At 36.9% G+C, this 18,900-nt stretch overlaps 1 protein-coding gene across 10 annotated transcripts in view; it reads right to left on the reverse strand.

Annotated features, from left to right (window-relative positions):
* LOC112541063 (uncharacterized) overlaps positions 1–18,900 on the reverse strand; it is a 381,739-nt gene that overhangs the window by 97,295 nt on the left and 265,544 nt on the right. For 7 of the 10 annotated variants that reach the window (XR_015796099.1, XR_015796096.1, XM_088140587.1 and 4 more), the window contains exons 1-2: positions 5,556–7,242; positions 533–627 (exon numbers count right to left, since the gene is read on the reverse strand). Coding sequence is in view for 5 of the 10 variants with exons in the window: in XM_088140587.1 (XP_087996713.1) it covers positions 533–627; positions 5,556–5,622 (162 nt within the window). In the remaining 5 variants the exon portion in view is untranslated. Of the gene's footprint in view, positions 1–532; positions 628–5,555; positions 7,243–18,900 lie in introns of those variants that run through there. The other 3 variants (XR_015796091.1, XR_015796089.1, XR_015796087.1) reach the window with 1 other exon arrangement.

An 18,900-nucleotide genomic window follows, 5' to 3' on the forward strand; every position in this document is an offset into this window, starting at 1 on the left:
TGCATGCTCTGTAAATCTTGTCAGAAGGTAGGAATCCTCCAGAATTCCTTCTGGGTGCACAAGAAAGATGCAACAGGAGGACCACAAAGGGAAGTTTCGCTGTGTGAAGAAAAGTCTGCTCATGGAATGTTGGACGTGGCCCAAATTAATTCATAGCATAATTATAAACCACAAAACCACAGCAGTAAAATATCTAAACATGTTATACCATATTTACTTGATGGGCAGCCGAGGTTCCTTCCCTAGATAATTAACTGTGAATGGGCTGGATGGGTCATCTTAACATTTGCTGAGAAGAATAGAAGACATTGTTGAAAGCACAAAGAAATGAGCAGGAGGTCAAATGACTGCAGATTTCATTGCTAAAAAGTGTAGATGCCTTGGAAGATTAGCCCTGTCTTTGGGGCGGGGGGGGGGGGGTTGCTTGTTGATTGAATTATAGCTTTTTTTCTTAGCACCTAAACATGGTACCTCTCTCTTTTATTTCCTTCCCTGTTAAATTGTCTTTTCAACTCAACTCAGCTCAACTCACCTTGTCACCATGTTTTGTTTCTCTCATTCTCTTCCTAATACAGTCAGTCCTTCTCCTCACTGCTTCTCTGTCATGTCTTCTTTTTGCTGTTTCTGCTGGAAGAAGCACATGAAAATTGTGGTATATGCAGATGGACGATCAATTAATTTTATAAATGGCATACCTGACTTTAATGGAAATTAATTTTAATTAATAATATTTCAATTTCTATTTTGTCCTGGCCTACTACACACTACACACATACACACATGCGTGTGTATATAGAAGTGTTTCATTTTTATGTTTCTGGAGGAGACCTCTAGGATTGGTTTTAGGTGGAGATGGCAAATTTAGGTTCGAGGGAGCTGGACTTTGCACAGAGCTTTTGCCTGTGCTCATAACTTTTTTTCTTTCTACTCTTTTTTGCTGAGGAGAATCATCTTAATTTCAGGGTTGTTAACCTTTTTGGTAGGTTTGGTAATGCCAGCAGTAAAACAGTCTCAGCAGAAAAAAACATAAAAATATAAAAATGAGGAGCAAAGCAAAAAGCATTTAAAAAATCAAGTGAATGTCATCACATGCACGGCTGATAAGCCAAGGATCATCATTTCTATATTTATTATTTCTTTTAGCTATTGTCTGGGGGTTTCAGGTAGAGACTTCTCTTTCATTCGCAAGAAGAAAACTTTGTGAACTGAGAATCTGCACTTAGCAAGCCACAGTGCTAACTATGAAGAATACAATTTTGTTGTTCAGTCAGATGGCATCAAATCTGATGGCACAGACAAACCATAAATAAGAAATTAGGATAACATAGCTGGAAATGCTTTACACTGCAAGTTTGAAATACATTTCAACATGAATTTATGCACAAATCTTTCCTGGAAACATAGGGCTTGTATTGAGAATATGTTTCCACTGCTAGTTCATAGCTTACACTCCATGTCTCCATGAGTATCACAACATTAATCTAAAAAGAATTAATTTAAAAGAAAAGATTCCACTTCCTGAACAAAATCACTGGGTGCTAAATCTACTGTAAAATACGTGTCTTGTTTATGAGCAGAAATGAATATCTGAGCCTTTCTCAACTTTAAAATCAGTGACAACACCTGTGGCTGGTGGCAAAACATATTACACTGTTTGCCTGCAGCATACTAAAAAAGATTTATAATTGGAAAAAATGGATGATTTTGTTCCATTGCAGATTTAAAATGAATTGCTTTAAACATGCTGGACCCTTCATAAAGTAGTTGGGAATTTTATTAATATTTCTAGTGGATTCATAGTAATAATCCACTATAAATATTATAGTGGATTTATACTTTATTCATACTAATAAATTGACTTACTTCCACAACATTAATATGAGATATTTAGAGTGCAGATCAAATTCTAATGTAAAAAAGACAATTCAAATAATCAATCTCACTAAGCTTTAGGTGTATCATCTGACAAAATGTACAGCATATTTATAAGGGACTTTATCATTTTAATTACTGTTATTTTATTGCAGCTACACATGCACTTAATACAAAATGATGCTTACTATAATACAATTTGTAATTTTGCATATGTGAATGTGATTGAAGGAAGATACTATTTAGTAGTTAGTTTTGGCTGTTAAACACCAGGATCTGCAGTAGATTTAAAGGGCCAGTGTCCAGTATGTAAGTATGTGCTATAATTCCACCAACATGTTTGGACTGTGCTGCCTTACTCTTACAATAAATAATAAATTAGAATAATGTACTATGGACATGCTTTATATTACAAATTTGAAAGTTTATTACAAGCTTATTAATTTATTCTATTGAGAGATGTAGTTCTGGAAAACCCCAAATTCTTACTGTTGGGATGTACAGGTGTGTGTGTATGCTCATTTATTTTGCTGCAGTACTATAATATTTGAACGCGGATGCTTTCTCCTGAAATAATTACAGATACCAGATCTTTGTCAGGTTTTGAAAATGGATGAGGAGAAGTAATTTACTTTGTACTTCCTTCCCCACAGTTGATCATTAACAGTCTTGCTTCTTTTTAAAAGCTTTTACTTAGCCTAGTTGATTGGGAAAATCGGGCATGTAGGATCCAGAATTATGCATCTAGCTTTCATGTACATAGCCACCCAATTCTGATACCTTAAGCCACCTATAGACAAGCACTATCAAAATCAGAACCAAATAATTTGGTTGCTTTCCACAGGAGTGTTAAACAAACTAAAAAAAAATTGCTAGGGGGGTGCAATTTATTTTACGATCATTTAATGGACTTCAGATGTAACAGACGAAAATCTGAATGGGTAGGCAATTATCACTTCTTTGTACCGGATTAAGAAACTGACGGGTATTCATTAAGCAAAATATAAGCTGAAAAAATATGTATTCAAGTGTGATATAAATGCCACCAATAAACCGGCTGAAATTGGGGCAAGAAGGCATATGAAGATGGCTCAGAAAACAGCCCTTGATGAAGCTGCAATAAAGTGTTATGTTCTGCAATGTTCAGGTGATGTTTATATGTGTGGATTAGCATTTGATGCAACAGCAAACCACATAAACATATGTTTCAAAGCCAGTGATGGATGGCTGTGGCAATTTCATAGAATTGAGTGTGCATATAGACTTGCAGTTTGAAGGGTCTGAAATCAGGGGCAACCACAGAGTTATAAAGAAAGCTGGTGAAGAGGAAACAGCTGAGAATGGTGGCTTGTATTAGTTAGGGGAGAAAGGCAATCCCAGATAGCAAGTGATGCCGTGGCATTACAGCTGCAGAGGATGTGGCCAGCAAGAAGGAAGAGGACAATAGTAATGTTGAAGAAGAAGTATAGGTAACATCCAGTATAAAGTTATTGAAATTAAGATTCCAACTTTTCATGTTATCCTTTTTGATTCCTCTGATTTTGAAGTTCAGCCTCATTATTCCACTTACATATGCTTTGCAAGGTAAGCATACTATACAGAGAGAGCATGTTTCAAAGACTCAATTAAAATTGGTTAATTTCTTCGAACTATTCAGTAAAGCTAAGTAAAATTAATTTTCGCATGTAATGAATGTTTGAGTACAATTAAGTAAAGATGGTTGTCTCCTGTAAGTGTATATTTTTAGTGGTAAAAAATATGTATTTAACAATTAATGGACATAGGAACTCATTCTATATGGAATTGCCCTTGAAGGACATTTGAAAGCTTCAACTGGTCCAGAATTCAATTGCCTGAGTGGTGATGGGAGTTCTGAAGTTTTTCCATATAACACTCCTACTTCAAGAGCTAATGGTTGGCTTCTAGGTGCTATTCAAGGTGATGGTTGCTCAGGGCCTAGATATCCATAGGACCATCTACTCCCATGGCTTTTGCCAATCAAGCAGGGTAAGCTTATCTTAGAGATCATCATCTACAGGCCCCAAGAAGTCAGGAGTTCTCTGTTGCAGCCCACTTCTTTGGAACAACTTATTCAAGATCAGACTAGCCCCCATTTTGTTATGTTAGGAAAGCCATTAAAACCTGGCTTTTAAAGAGAGAGAACCCCATCCTAGGATGAGGTTCAATATTTTGTTCTTGGCTGCCTTAGTTTCTTTAGTAACCTTCGCTGTTATTATTTTGCACCGTGTCTTATTTTATTATACTGTTTTTATATCTTAACCTTTTACTGTAAGAACAGATTGTAAGCCTCTCAGAGTCCTGAGCAATAAATAAGCCCTACAAACAAACAAACAAACAAACAAACAAACAAACATGGCTTTACTGTATTGGATGCTCCTTCCCCCTGTCCATGGTCCATTAAATAGAGATTTTAACTGTACTTAAGCATATAGTTTCTAGCAACACACTTCTTCAGAATAAAGCATTTCTGCGCTTTATAGAGTATTAGGGCATCTCATAAAAATAACAGCACTAATGACTTTCTAGAAAACCTATATATCTCAATCCTTCTTAAAAACTTGTTTTTTACCCTTTTTCTTTGCAACATATTACTGAGATCTACTTATCACCATCTAGGTTTCCATGATTATTCCTGTGCATCTCCAGAAAGCTGGAGCATCAAACCATTGGTGGACCCATAGTTCAATAAATGACCCATCTTGCTTTGGACTAACTTGCTGACTTATTTATAGCAAATAAGCATGCTAATTAACCATTATGAGCTAAAGCCTCACAAGATGCTCCTCACAATTTAGTTGTATTTGGCACAAAGAATTTTGTACATGGCAGATTTTTGTCTCTTTTGTCCAAAAAACACAGAGCATTTTTTTCATATTAAAAAAAAATAGCTATAGCTTGCACTGCTATGTTGCATTTATCCAGTCTGTTCCATTTATTCTGTTCCAAGGTAAGCATTAGAATGCTAGCTTGTACCACAGGCCTATATACTGTGCCTATTGGTAGAATATCAGTCTTTTGTAAAGCCCCCGTCTGTTTCTGTTTATAGAATCCTTATGGGGTAGACTGAAGTAGAATTAGTTTTCTCATGAAAGCATTGTCTGCACATCCATTTCATTTCCAGTTCTTTTTTATTCCTTTCTCTCTTTTCAGAATAAAGGGGGGGAAATGCTTTTTCTAAGCACCTCTAAACTACATTTCCTGGTATATGGTATATGTTTACAGGGAAGGAGTTCTGTTTGTTAATAACATTTCCTTGTATGACTTATAATTTCTGACATGTTACATATAAAACCTATAATTTGAAAGGCATTCCATAACATGTGTCTTTATGTATTTTCTTTTACATTATAAGGTAAAAGTATTACAAAAAATGTACTCTGATATTGGAAGACTATATGCTATTTTTTATTACATGGTAAGACCTTACATGGAAGAACACAAGGGTCCATATCTAATATATTGCAAAATAATTAGATCTATCTAACCTACTTATCCACAAAACTCAGAAGTTCCAACATGTTTAAAGGCAATATCTATTCATAAGAGGAAACTGTGAACAGGATATAAATACAGGATTTAAAAGACAATCAGAGCCAAATTATAAAAGTCAAGAAAAGCCAAGGTAGTTAAATATGTAGTTATTTACAATGTAGTCATCGTACCCACAGAAGCGTGGTCTGCTGTAACACGTTGTGTGGAAGCCTTTGCCAACCAAGTAGCTGTCTTCATTCACATTCTCCCTGATTTTCATCTTCCTTTCACAAGTCATGCTCAACCTTTTGTGGCTATGAAGTATGTTCACATGCTTTTTTCCTCCTGTCCAGCAAAAAACTCTGAATTTTTACAAATCTCATGAGCACAATGGTGTCTGTATTTAATTTACAGGAGCTATTAGAGAAAGTAATGATCGAAAACCATATTCTTCAAGGTATTCAGAATAGCCATTCAAAATAATGGTGAATCTTTTAAATCGGGTATAACCTATAGATGATATATGGACATCATCCCTGTAGAAGACATAGGGACATCATAGGCTCACTGCTCCTTGACTGGATATGCTATGGATAGCAGGGAGAAGGGGAACCATGGTTATTTTGTACTCTTGTGATTCATACTGCTGTCAACATGTTCTCATTTTTTTTTTTTTTGACTATGAATCAAAATAAGCAACACTGACGTTCTAGCTATTCAATTTCAGGCCATATCATGTGTTTTTATGTAATATGAAGTAGAGCTTCACATGGCTCTATTTCAGGCAGCAAATACTGAACCAGCACTATGGTTTTGGCACATCCAAATCATCTGATTTGTCTGTAACCAGGTTTCTCCTAAGTTCTCAAATCAGAATGGCAGGGAAATACTGGTGTCTATCAGCCATTTGTATGCTATTAACTGAACTGGCATATGATACAGCTGCTTTTGGACTGTATTGGGTTAACATCCATATTATAAAACAAGAAGCACTGTTGCTGCTTCTGCTAGTCATGGTTGATGTCAAATTATCTACTTTGTCTTCAGTGTAGAAACAAACGGTTTCCATATGCACACAAAATCCCTACACAAATCCCTAAAGTAAGAAGCCTCAAATGATTTTAATTTCCAGATGATAGAACGTAGCATATTAACTACTAATGTAGTACACTAGGCTGGCAAATCCTGCATCCTGATGACTGAGGTTTTTCAACTGTGAAAGTGGTAGAATCTGGAAGAGTTAAGTGTTTCCAGCAACATATGTATCAGCTGAACTTGGCAAAGACTTGCTTTTGTGTGTGGGGTTTTTTTGTTTGTTTGTTTTTGTTTTGTTTGGTACAAAAATAAAGGCATGAATTAAACAATATATTAATGAAAGTGGAGGAAGAATAAGGGGGTTTAAATAATAGTTTGTATCCAATGCTGTCTTTGGTTTTGATTCAGTGGAGACCTTCTCTAATATAAGAGAGACAAGAATCAGCATTATTTGCCCTTCCCTTCTGTAACCCCAGCATGCCCACTGGAGAGTCCCTGAAATCATCTGAAACAGACTGTAAGGTACCTAGAGAGGAAGAAATGGTAAGCAATAATTAGTAGAAAATAATATTTGGATAAAATTAGTCCTAAACTGATTTTTTATCCTGGTAAAACTCAGGGGTTTCAAAGGAGGTGAAATTGGAGACGGAAATCATCCCAAAATTTGAGTGTTGGAGTAGAGAAAGATGAAATTTATTATGTTGAGAAACTAAGTATTAGCCTCTTTGTAAAAGAGTTTATTTCCACACTATTCAATTACAACCTTCCCTCTTTTCAGGCTGATTCTGTTTAAATTAAAAAATGTTCAGAAAAGAATCTTGGATTTCTGTGAAATATTTATTAGATTTGGTACTCTGCCACAGCCAAAAATTCTCTCAGTGGTTCATATATATCAATATAAATATAATAAAACATCTACAGTAAAAGTATAAAAACAAATAATCACACAATAAATGGTTATTCTGATGGGGTCAGCTCATCTCCCCAACAGACTCTCTAGAATAATTCAGTTTTTAATAGTTTGAGGAAAACCAATAGAGTGGGGTCACACTGGATGTCTGGGGGAAGCTGTCCCAAAGTGTATGCACACCCAGCAAAAAAGAATGAGATAAAAACAGTTTGTCCATATGATTGTGGCATTTCTAATCCAAAATCAAATGACGGGTTGGGCAATAGCATCTTTCATAACCCCTTTTCATTTGATCTGTTTGAGAGACAATGATCACATGTCTTGAAGAAATGTAATCACAACTATCCATACTCAAAATATTCATCAAACTGACTTGTCCATACTTATTTTAAAAACTAATGATGTGCTAGGCCTACATAAGTCAGTTCAGTGCATTTTACAAATTAAAATGAAGTGCTTGTGTTTTACCTGCTGAATAGTACTGGTTTCAATCATTTGGGACTTTTGTATTCTACCTTTCAAAATAATTTTCCCAAATAGCTTTTAAGGTAAAATGAGAGAACAATAATCAAACCTCAAATGAAACACTATCAAAAGTTAAGAAGTCATCAGCCAACCTGAGTAGGTAACCTAAGACAGAAATGTCCCCTGCCCCCCATGTGAAACTTAGAGTCTGAGGCAGTCTCTTGCCTGCCTTTCAATCCAGGCCTGAGAGTGGTGGGAGGTCATCTTCACATACCTCCACCACAGCTGTTATTCAGTATTGGTTCTACCATTAGGCAAAGGAAGATGCCTGTCTCAGGCAGCTGATTTAGGGTGTAAAGAAAGTGTCACAAATACTTATTTGACCTGTATTGATTATACTTTTACCTTCAAGAAAGGAAGGAAGAAGGACCAGCTGGATGTTGCATCTCAGGTTCCAAATTAACTTGTTCAGCTTTTGCTCCATTTCCAAGGGATGCTAACTAGGCTGTGAAAATTTAATACTATGAATAATTAAACTAAGGGCAAGTATTGTTATGACAACAAGAGTAAAAGTAGATCTTATGAAGATCACTTAAAAGCTGAAGAAAATCCATTCTATTTATTATTGTCAAGACTTTATAAAGCCTTGGGAAGCACCAGATGTGAAATTACAATGGATAAAGTACGATTCTAGTTAAACAGTGAATGTAGAAATCAATGAATTACTGGGGGGAGTTTGTTTAGACGACTTGAGCTGTAATACAATATTTTACCTCCCCACAAATAATTATATACTTATTAACTGAGGTGATCTGCTTAAGTGAATAAACCAAAATCTGACTCTGTATATCACTCAAAAAAAAAAAAAAGTTGCTCAGGAATTTACTGCTCAAAACAAACAGTCAGAGCTGTTTCATAGGGATCTATTTTTTAAAATCTGGTACTTAACATTAAACTAAACCATTTCAATAAGGATCTTGGTCAGTGGCAATTTAAGCCATTAAAAATTCATCGCTCTAGTACTTCTGTCAGAGTCCAGTGATGGAAGGAGCCTTGTAAAGTCTTAATCTCCCTTTCTTCACAGGAGGACAATATAGTTCTATAGAAAGGAAGGTTAAGGAGCTGATCTCCCCACAGTAGGTATCCAAAAAAGCAATCAAGCTCTACTAGCAGGGAGTAGATTCCATCACAACTCGGTGGGGAATGGCTTTTCTCTTCCTCTGCAGGTACCTTCAAAAGAGAAGATTCTTGGGACTAGTGGCTTAATTTCTCCGGTTACCAATGCTAATCACACATGTCTAATTACTGTCTTTCTTTCTTTGCCCCAGACTGTCATTCTTCTATCTTTTAGCGCTTTCCATTCAAAAGACAATGTAGATACAAAGGCTGTGGAAGCTGGCTAGACATCTGATGGACCTTTGAATCTCCTGGATGTACTTTCTCTCTCCTTTTCTCCACCTCTTTCTCACCCCTCATTTTTCAAATATTCATTTGGGATACTTTCCCAGGAACTACTATATGATTGGGACATTCTCTTCCTCTTCATTTCACTTAATTGATTAAATATCTTAGGAACGGTTGGAGATAGGAATCATGTTCTGCATGTCTCAGGTATGACAAAGATTTGGTAAAAGCATACCCATCTTTAGTTTCGGATTGGTCACATGCAGTTTTTTCCCACACTTTCCACCTGCAGGTTCAGCAGAGGGCTATCTTGAGAGACACAGTAATATAAGAATGCTTATAATCTATTTTCTGTTTGTAGGATTTTAACATTCAATAAAACATGTGTAAAATGAACATAGAATGCTTTTATGCCATGGAATTCTGTGGGATTTAAGCAATGTAATTACATTGCTGCTGCTGCTGTTCAATGTGTATTCCACTTTTCTAGCCAGAGGGTAATATATGCTGTTTACGTGGAATTGGAATTAAATGAATTTTAAAACTAGGGCTAAAAGACAGATTGATGAGAGTCTGGGGAAAACAAAGTAAAATGGAGAACAAGGTGAGAAATCTGTACATTCCTCATTATTTACAAGCTGTCTCGGAACAAAGCCTTCATTTTTATGCTAAGCAAGTATTTTTACACTCACTCAACCTTCCACATGGTGAAAAATCAAGAGACCAGAGCAACTACAGTAGGATGAGTATGTACAGTACTGTAAGGGTTAGCTCCAAGGGGGCAAACTAAACCAAGGGTGTAAACTAAAGCATTTGACTGGTCTGAGAGTACCAGAGAGGCATCAGGTAGCAGAAATTTTGTTACAAGATCTTCATCTTTCATTTCTTTACATTTATGTTAAAAGCTGAGACATAGCGATTCAAAGACATGATTTACAGTGGACTGAGGTAATTTGCTGCTTACCAATCACAAGATTGGGGGGACGCGGTGGCGCAGCGGCTTAATGACGCTGAAAGTTGCCGGCCAGAAATGGTCGACACTTCAGCGGTTCGAGTCCAGCCTTCGCGTTAGCAGGGTGAGCTCCTGTTTCCTCCCCAGTTCCTGTAAACCCAACAGTTCGAAAACTCACGTGAGTAGATAAATGGGTACTCTCACTCCGGTGGGAGGAAAAATGCTGGCGGCGCCTTGCAAAAAAGGAGTTGGGAGCAGTTGCCGGTAAGCGCGAAAAACCGCACGCGCCTGAAAAGAGCGTGAAGCAACGGAAACCCTGCCTCCTGTGCTTGCCAGCTGGGCTCTGCTCTAGGAAGGAGGCTCTGGCAAACCACTTCCGAAACAATTGCCTTGAAAACTGCAAGGACTCGTCCAAGCAGTCACTGCAGAGTCGGTAACGACTGAGCGCAGATTAAAAAAAAAAAAAATCACAAGATTAGAATATATGTAACAGGAACAAACTTTTGAATTGCAGGCAATAAGATATGTTAGAAGGGCTACATGTAGTGGGGAACCAATAATGCGGGGGTTGGATTCTCTCATTGCTGATATGCATGGTTATTTTTAGTTCAATTTTCTGCCCACAAAAATGCACAAGTTCAAAACAATTTCTTCATGCATTTTTGATAGAGGTTTTTTTTTTTTTAAAAAAAGCCAATTGTTCCTGCTTACCAGTCTTTTGACAGTGCAGAGATCAAGGGAGCCCTTTGTCCCTATGGCATTTTTATGCATCCTCTACTCAATTTTACAACCAGATCTTCTCAGATAACCTGATTAAAATCAGTTTCATAATCTATTTAAGTAGTTTCACAATGCTCAGGGAAAACTTTTGTTACTAATGTATCATACACTTTCTCCTACCAGTAGCTCACAAATAAACTCAATATTATTGCAACAAATTGAACTCAGGACAGTATCTAACAACACTTCTTTTTATAATTTACTCACAAATCACTATTTCCATTCACCAACTACAGTTCTAATCTCTGAATAAATCTTCATGCATTTGAGAAAGTGGGTAAGTCCGCAAGAACGTATGCCACAATTGTACACAATACTCTTTTGGTCTTATTCCCACAACATATTTCAATGAGGGGTTTAATATGTTACCATACTAAATACATTTTTATTAAATATTAATAAGGAGTCAGTTGACCCAAATTCCAAAGTTAAATTTAACTCCAAGCTCCACCTAGTTAACCTTGTTGGGTTATTACAGACATGATTGCCAAGACTTGTCAGCTCAGAACACATTTCCTAAACAGTGATTTACTACTAGTGCCTACTAATCCCTATGGAAAGAGTAATGATTCCATGAAGCCATATCAATATTCTTCTAGTACAGCATTCATAGAATACATGCACTTCCTTCAGAAAGGGCAGAGACTCTGTGCTCCTCAATTATTGATTTTTGATCCAATTAATGTGATTGTGTTTTGCCAGAACCAGCAGTAAGAAGTTTTGACTTTGTTAGTAGTTGGCTGAGTCAAGCATATTGTGAAAATGGAGCCCATTTTTCATGCAATGCAGTTATTCCTTTAGAAACTAATGTAAATGTTGATTGACAGTAAAAACTTCAACTTTCGATTCTTCATAAATATAGTGGTGAAAAGGACAGTGGTATTAGAAGAGGGTGGGAGTATTAAATAATACCAAATAATATTATAGTTATAGCTTTGGCATTTATAATTTAAAAATAGGTCCCAGTTGAAAACCCAACAGAGTTATACGGCTCTATCCCTATGACCATATAAATAAAGCTTAAATGGATGTCCCCTAGTGTTAATCACATCTTAGGTGTCTGCATAGTAATACTAATACTACTAATAAAAATAATAATTCCTTGCTGTGCAAATGTCTCATATTTTATAGAGAAGATATCTTCCTCCATTAATTGTGTGGGCTATATTCCTTTCAGATCTGCTTCTTAGGGAAAAAAACAACATATGACTAGCCCTATCTCTGAAAAAGGGATAGAGATTTCAAAGAAATCATTTCAGCTCTAAGAAGCATAAACCTTCCACTCATAAGAAACAAAACTATCTTCTTATTAGTCAGCTTTATCAGAGTGCGCTATCATGTCAAGTGCCGACTGAGACTGACCAGCTTTAGTTATGACCTCATGGCTGATAAGTTTTGCAGCTGAGTGTCTTTCAGTCTGTGAGGTAGCCCCAAAGAAAGATAAGTTTCTGTCTTTGAAGGCTTGACTTTTGCACATGAGTTTACTGCCTTGTAATTTTTGCTGTTAGAGGGGAAGCAAGGGCCATAGGCATAGTCTCAACCTGCTCAATAAAATTCCCCAGAGTATGTGCAATAAACAGAACATGCAATAAATGTAACTGCTCTGGTTGAACTGTGGACAGACCTCCCCATAAATGCAAGGAGGCACTCAACAATTTCTAAACAAATAGAAGAAAAACTGCTCTTGGGGATAAGCAGCCTTCTGACCTGCAGCATGAAAGCCCGCCAAATGATATAAACACAACAAATATAAAGAAAGGTGAATATAAAATAAACAATGGGGAGATGGTGTCTATGAAAAGTTATAGGCAAATTTAACGCAAAGAAGTTGCATTAAAGTATGTTTAACAAAGGGACAAACAAGTTTTGGAGCTTTTCTAAGGCTTTTTTTTTTTTTTTTTTGCCTCTGAGGTCAATGGGGGAGGAGTGTAGCAGTGTCACAGCAATGTCACTGAAGTGGAATTTTTAGCCTTTTTTAATTGGGAGGGGTAATTTTTTTTCCAACAGAAGTGATACGTTAGGTCTATTATGGCAGAACTCATTTTTACTGCTTATTTGTTTTAAAAATGTGACAAATCGCACTGCCATAGATCAGTGGGGTTGTAAAAATGGAGTTGAGGGATCAGGGTTACTTCTCTCGGATTTAGAATTATAAGGAATGCCCAGAAGTTCACGCTGAGAACATCCACAAGTATATTTTTTTAAACAGCTGGATTCTGCTTTGGTACTCATCTCTAAGTTGTGTAAGTAGCCCTAACTTCCATCTATTAACAGAATTTCTATCTTGCCTGGGTTAACTTTTTGTTCATTAGTCTTCATCCTGTCCATTACTGGAACCGGGTATGTATGACCAACATACCGATAGCACTGACTCATTCATTTTATGTAGATGTTAAACACCTTGGGACATAAGATAGAGCCTCATACAGCCATGGGACAAAGACATCTTCAGGATCCATCATCTGGAGTTTTTTGATATGAGTTTTGCCTTATATCAAACAGACAATGTATCTAAAGGGTACCATGACTAGTGATATCGACAGTTCTGAAAAGTCAAGGAGAAAAAATGGATTTACACTTCTCCTATTTCTCCTTCTCTCAGCAAAGGTCATTCCACTGGACAATCACGTTTCAGTGGCCAAACCAGAATGAAATGATCCATATAATGTTCCACAGATTAGGTAGAAGTTGATAGAAAGATTGGAGGTTACAATCCTGCTTTCTCTATGCATATATGACCTATACTTGAGTAAAATCTGACATCAACAGCTCTAATATTGCCTAGCATATTAGCTCAAAACAGTTCTTTTTTCTTAATATACTTACATGTTGGGGCAAAACCATTTTTAAGAAGCAAGATATATACAGTGCTCTCCTGGTTAGTTTATGAATGCTATGACAAACATCGACATTCCTTTTTTTAAAGAGAGGCAAATTTTCCTATTGTTACATCTAATTTTGTGAGAAAAAGATACTCAACTGAGGCAGGCCTTATATGTTTATTAAGCAGCATTAGGAAGCATTTGCAACCTCCTGAAAAACAGAATTGTCCCAGTTATGTTTTAAAAAGTGTATAAATAAAAAAAGATAGAAAAAGTCAACTATGTTGCTTACATTGGAGAAAGCAGAAGCCTGTGTCCTCAGATCTTTCAGCAGTAGATGTGTACTCTTTGAACTAAGTAAACCAAAACAGATATTTCTATACTAATTGGGTTTTGCTGTATAAATAGATTACACTTGGAAAAGCGTTCATTGTTGGCATGCTGACATTTAAAAAGAATCTATGTTCCTTGTTAAAAGAATGATTTTTGGCAACCCAACATTATTCAATTTTAATATGAGACTTCACACAGCTAGGACTGGTTTCAGATTTTCAGTTTTGAATGCCATGAATGATCTTCAATAAAGGATAAGAAAAAAGCTGTTTTTGAACATCTGTATTGTGGCAATGGAAATGATACATTAAAAATGCAAAAGGATAACCAGTTCTTATAAACTCAAACAAAGACCTAGATGGATTTAGATGTGCAGCTTCAGTCTTCAAGCAGCATTCATGATCTCTGAGAATACAGAATCTGGCAGAAAGACATGATATTAATTAAGATGGGCTACTCTATTTTTTAACATATACAGTAGTTACTATACTTACTATACTATATATTTTTTTCAGATATATAAGATTGAATTCAGACTTTTTCTGGACTGGTTTAATGATATTGATTTTGAATATCACTAACCCACAGATTTGCTGGAAGTGGCAAACAACCAAAAAGTCCATATTAGGACGTAATATGTTAGTGATAAATGGAATCTTTCATAACTTTTAAGAAAAAAATATACTGGATCAAGTAATCCTTGTTTTATAACCATTCTTCTTCACAAACCTATTCCCAGAAACACTATGAGTCAGTTTCATAGATTTTTTTCTTTTTTTAAAAGAAGTTTTAAAAAAATTAAACTGCACTTCAAAGTCTATTCTTTAAATCTTGCATGTATATCTGCATTAAAAAAAAAACTTTATTAGAATGATTAGTAATACCTACTGAGTAATATACCTCACTCACTACTGAGTGAGACTGTGCATAGTTATATTTTCAAAGATGTTTGTATGTTCTTATCCATGATAAGACTTCCATTCACAGGAAGAGTTTGGCGTGTGCACTTGATATGGTAAGAAACAATACATTGTTCTATATAGCATCTTTGCACCACTCCAGAAACAGCTGAGCATTGTTTGCCTACAAGAAGTCAGTGCATCTGGAGAGCTGAATTATTTTGCACCAGTTTATTTGAAACCAGAGCAAAATTGAACCTTTCTTTGACAACTCTGCTACTTGTGGGTGGTCTATTTGTCTCTTGATGCACCTTTTGCCTCACTGTGGAAGCAAATTACTCCTCAGAATCCAATGAAACTTAATATGCAAAAGAAAGGATGAATGTGGGAAAGTGGAGTGAACAAATGATGGAGTAATCACATTGCTAGCTAATGGGAGAGGAGATAAGATTGCAGCAGATTCTTGGGCAAGAATCTCCTCATCCAGCCAGAAGTTACCAACATTCAAACATGAAATACCTTCTTCTCCTCTTTTGACATGGGGCTGACAGCAGCTCCATTGGTGCCTTTCTTCTCTGTTTCCCTTGGAGCACCTGGCTTGGAAATTTGGATCAGCCTGAACAGCAGCTGACCAGTGGTGGAGACAGGAAGGCTGTATAGGAGAGGGGGGGATGAGAGAGAGAGAGCTCAACCCTCCCCATGCCTATCCACTGTTTAGAATGGATAAAAATCTCTGTTCAAAAGGAATGGATACCTCAGGCTCCCTTTGACTGGATGTACACAAAACATTTAGGCAGAAACAAAGTATGTTTCGACAGATGGCCAAGCCCATTGGTCTAGCCATCTTTCAAAACTTATCTCCTCCTCATCCACAGGTGACATTTGATGGGAGGGGAGGGAAATAGCCAGCTCTCTCCTTAATATCACAAATATTTGCTTGCAACATGCCTGTGGCAGGATAGGGATTATCCATAGATTTAAGAAATGTTATGCTGACATTGTTTTCTGACGATTTAAGGCCTGAATTTAACTTGGCTATGAGGAACAACTTAAAGGCACATATATACTGCAAAATGTGAAGGAGAAGAGATTTTAGCCATTATTTGGGGGCTTGTTCAAAGGATGAGACTGAATGATGTTCTTTGCTCCTGTTGCCAGTCATCAGGGACTGTTCATAAGCTCGTGGCAATCTGTGTGCATTCAGCAGCATGATTACTGCATGGCCAGTTTCCCAAATATTTTAAAGGGGAGTGGAAACATAGCGGAGCTGGTTCTATATGGAAGAGCCCAGTGCTGTCAAGGTTTTTTTTTTTTTTTTTTTTAAATCTGTTCAATCATGTCCAGTCTCGGAGACTGCCTGGACAAGTCCCTGCAATTTTATTGGCAAAGTTTTTCAGAAGTGGTTTACCATTGCCTCCTTCCTAGGGCTGAGAGAAATTGACTGGCCCAAAATCACCCAGCAGGCTTTGTGCCTAGGTGGGACTAGAGCTCATGGTCTCCTGGTTTCTAGCCTGATGCCTTCACCACTACACCAAACTGGCTCTCCAATTATTTTTAAGTTATCCAATTTGTTATCAAGGTACATCAAGATTAAACCAGACATTTGGAGTTACTTGTTTCAATGTAACATCTGAGAAAAGACAACATTTCTGAATTCATGGATGGAATATTTGTATGTCTAGTAAAATTGAATGGAGCCAAAATCAAACAAACAAACCAACCCCACATAAATACTTCTCTTGATGTGAAGGAAAACATCTTTTGAATTAATGAAATGAAAAATGTGATTAAACTGGGGAAAACTGTAATCTTCAAGAGGTCTTCTGTTTCAGCTATGTATATGAGCATAAAAAGAGCTAAAATGCCAAGGAAGAAAGAAAGAAAATCTTGCAGACCATTCACCTAAACAAGACTCCTCACTACCCCAAACTCTAGTATAGTTTAATAGGGAAGATACTTAAGTTTGCCAGCATGTGACTTCTAGACATAGTCAAGTTTCATGCCCCTATCACAAGCCAAGACATTACTTGTGTTCCCTTGCTCTGAAAAGTAAGTAGATGAGAATAATTGCAAGAAAAATAGGAAACAATGTGTGATGAGAACAGCAGCTGCTTCATTCTCCCCATGTGAACATGAGCAGACACATCAGAACTCCCTGGAACTTCCTCAACATTGATGAGGCTAGGTCTCTCCATGTTCAATTCACTTTTTCTTTTTACTTTCTCACTTCTGTTTCTCAACCATCTTTGCAAAATTGCCTACTTTCCTTTTCCCTGATTTGCAAATGATAGATGTATTTCCTGATCTGCCAGATCATTCATTGGTGTCTGGTCATGGGACACATAGAGCATTCATTTTACTTGTTTATTTCATTTTGATTTATGTGGCCATAGCAATTCAGGCAGCTATCAACGTATGAAAACAATACAGAAAACCATCAGAAACAACAATATAAAGAACCGATAATGACAACCGAGGTAAAACCCAATCTACAATAAAATTACAAAACCCCACAAACTCCCGCTAACTTTCTGGTCTCCAGGCCTGGGAACATATCCATGTCTTTAAAGCTTTCCAAAAAGCCAGCAAGGTTGGGATATAGTGCTTCAGGAGCTCATGGTGATCTAACTAACACTCCCTCGTTTATTTTTTTTCCTTGCAACACTGTGAAGTAAGTTGGGTTAAAGGAGGGTAATTGGCCAATGGACAGATCCCCCATCAATGCCTTTTCACACAAACAGGGATTGCTGGTTGAAAGCCTTGGTTGTGTTTGTCCTTTTGGCTGGAAAAGGTTGGGCTGCAGTGCAGCGAGAGTGACTCATTGAGAGAGGGACCAGCTCACGGGATACCTTCTTGTTTGGCGAACACTATTGTTCTGTGTTCTATCATTTAAAATTGCCAGATTATAGCATTATGCTGAATCCTAAAAGAAAAGTCAAGAAAGCTGTGGAATCATCCTTGCTGAAGTTAAGGGTATTTTCTCTTTGTGCATAGGTTAAACCACCTCTGTTTGCCGTACCCTTCATTATCTTAGCACACTGGGAGTTGGTCCACACATCTTAAAGTTGCCAAGGTTGAGAAACACTTTCTTAGAGATGATAACCCAAAGCCACACCTACCAGGCAAAGGAATTCAAGAATCTGTGAACTGAGATTATATATCTAAAGAAATTATAAACTTAAATTGATATTTCTGTCCCATTAATTTAGATTTGATTAGATCAGAAGACAGACACCTGTACAGAAAAATGTAGCACAGTGGTCTTGATCTTTGTTGGAAGAATGGATCTAATGTCATTGACTCTTCAGCACTTTATGACCGACTGACCACAAGGGGACTGTAAGGTGTGGTTAGAAAGTTTCAGATTTACTCTGTGCCCCATCTTTATCAATGCAGCTAATCTTTGTCTAAGGGATTGCTAATCTTCTGCCTTTCTTCTCAGAAATCTATATGCAAAGCACATGAACTTGACTCTTTTCCTGGCAGGATGTAGTTAGGTGCTACATCCTGTAGGTGCTAGGCTTTGCCAATCCCTTTCATATATTCCCTGTAAATAAATCTTTATGTTATAATTATAAAACCTGCTTCACTGCATAGAGCACGTTCTTGCTCTCAGGAATGCTCACACATGTACATCCACAGACAGAAAACATTTCAACCTCCAATAATATTATGCATGCATTGATTCTACTTTTCCTAGATGACACTCAGATTGCATCAGATATCATGGAAACAGACCTCTTTTCTTGGTTTTGAGATGTGAATATCTTCCAATTGTAAATTGGGGCAGCTGCTGGCTGATTTGTTTTCTTAAGGTTACAGTTCTTATTATAAATGCTGATCATTCCAGAAGAGTGTGGGATTGAAGCCAATATATGGACAAACCGGAGAGTGAAAATATTTCCAAACTAAAGAATATTTGCTTAAGTGGAGGTG

Source organism: Python bivittatus, unplaced genomic scaffold (assembly GCF_059951505.1).
Source record: "Python bivittatus isolate LINGU-HERP-01145 unplaced genomic scaffold, Pbiv_v1 ctg000020_np1212, whole genome shotgun sequence".
NCBI lineage: Eukaryota > Metazoa > Chordata > Lepidosauria > Squamata > Pythonidae > Python > Python bivittatus.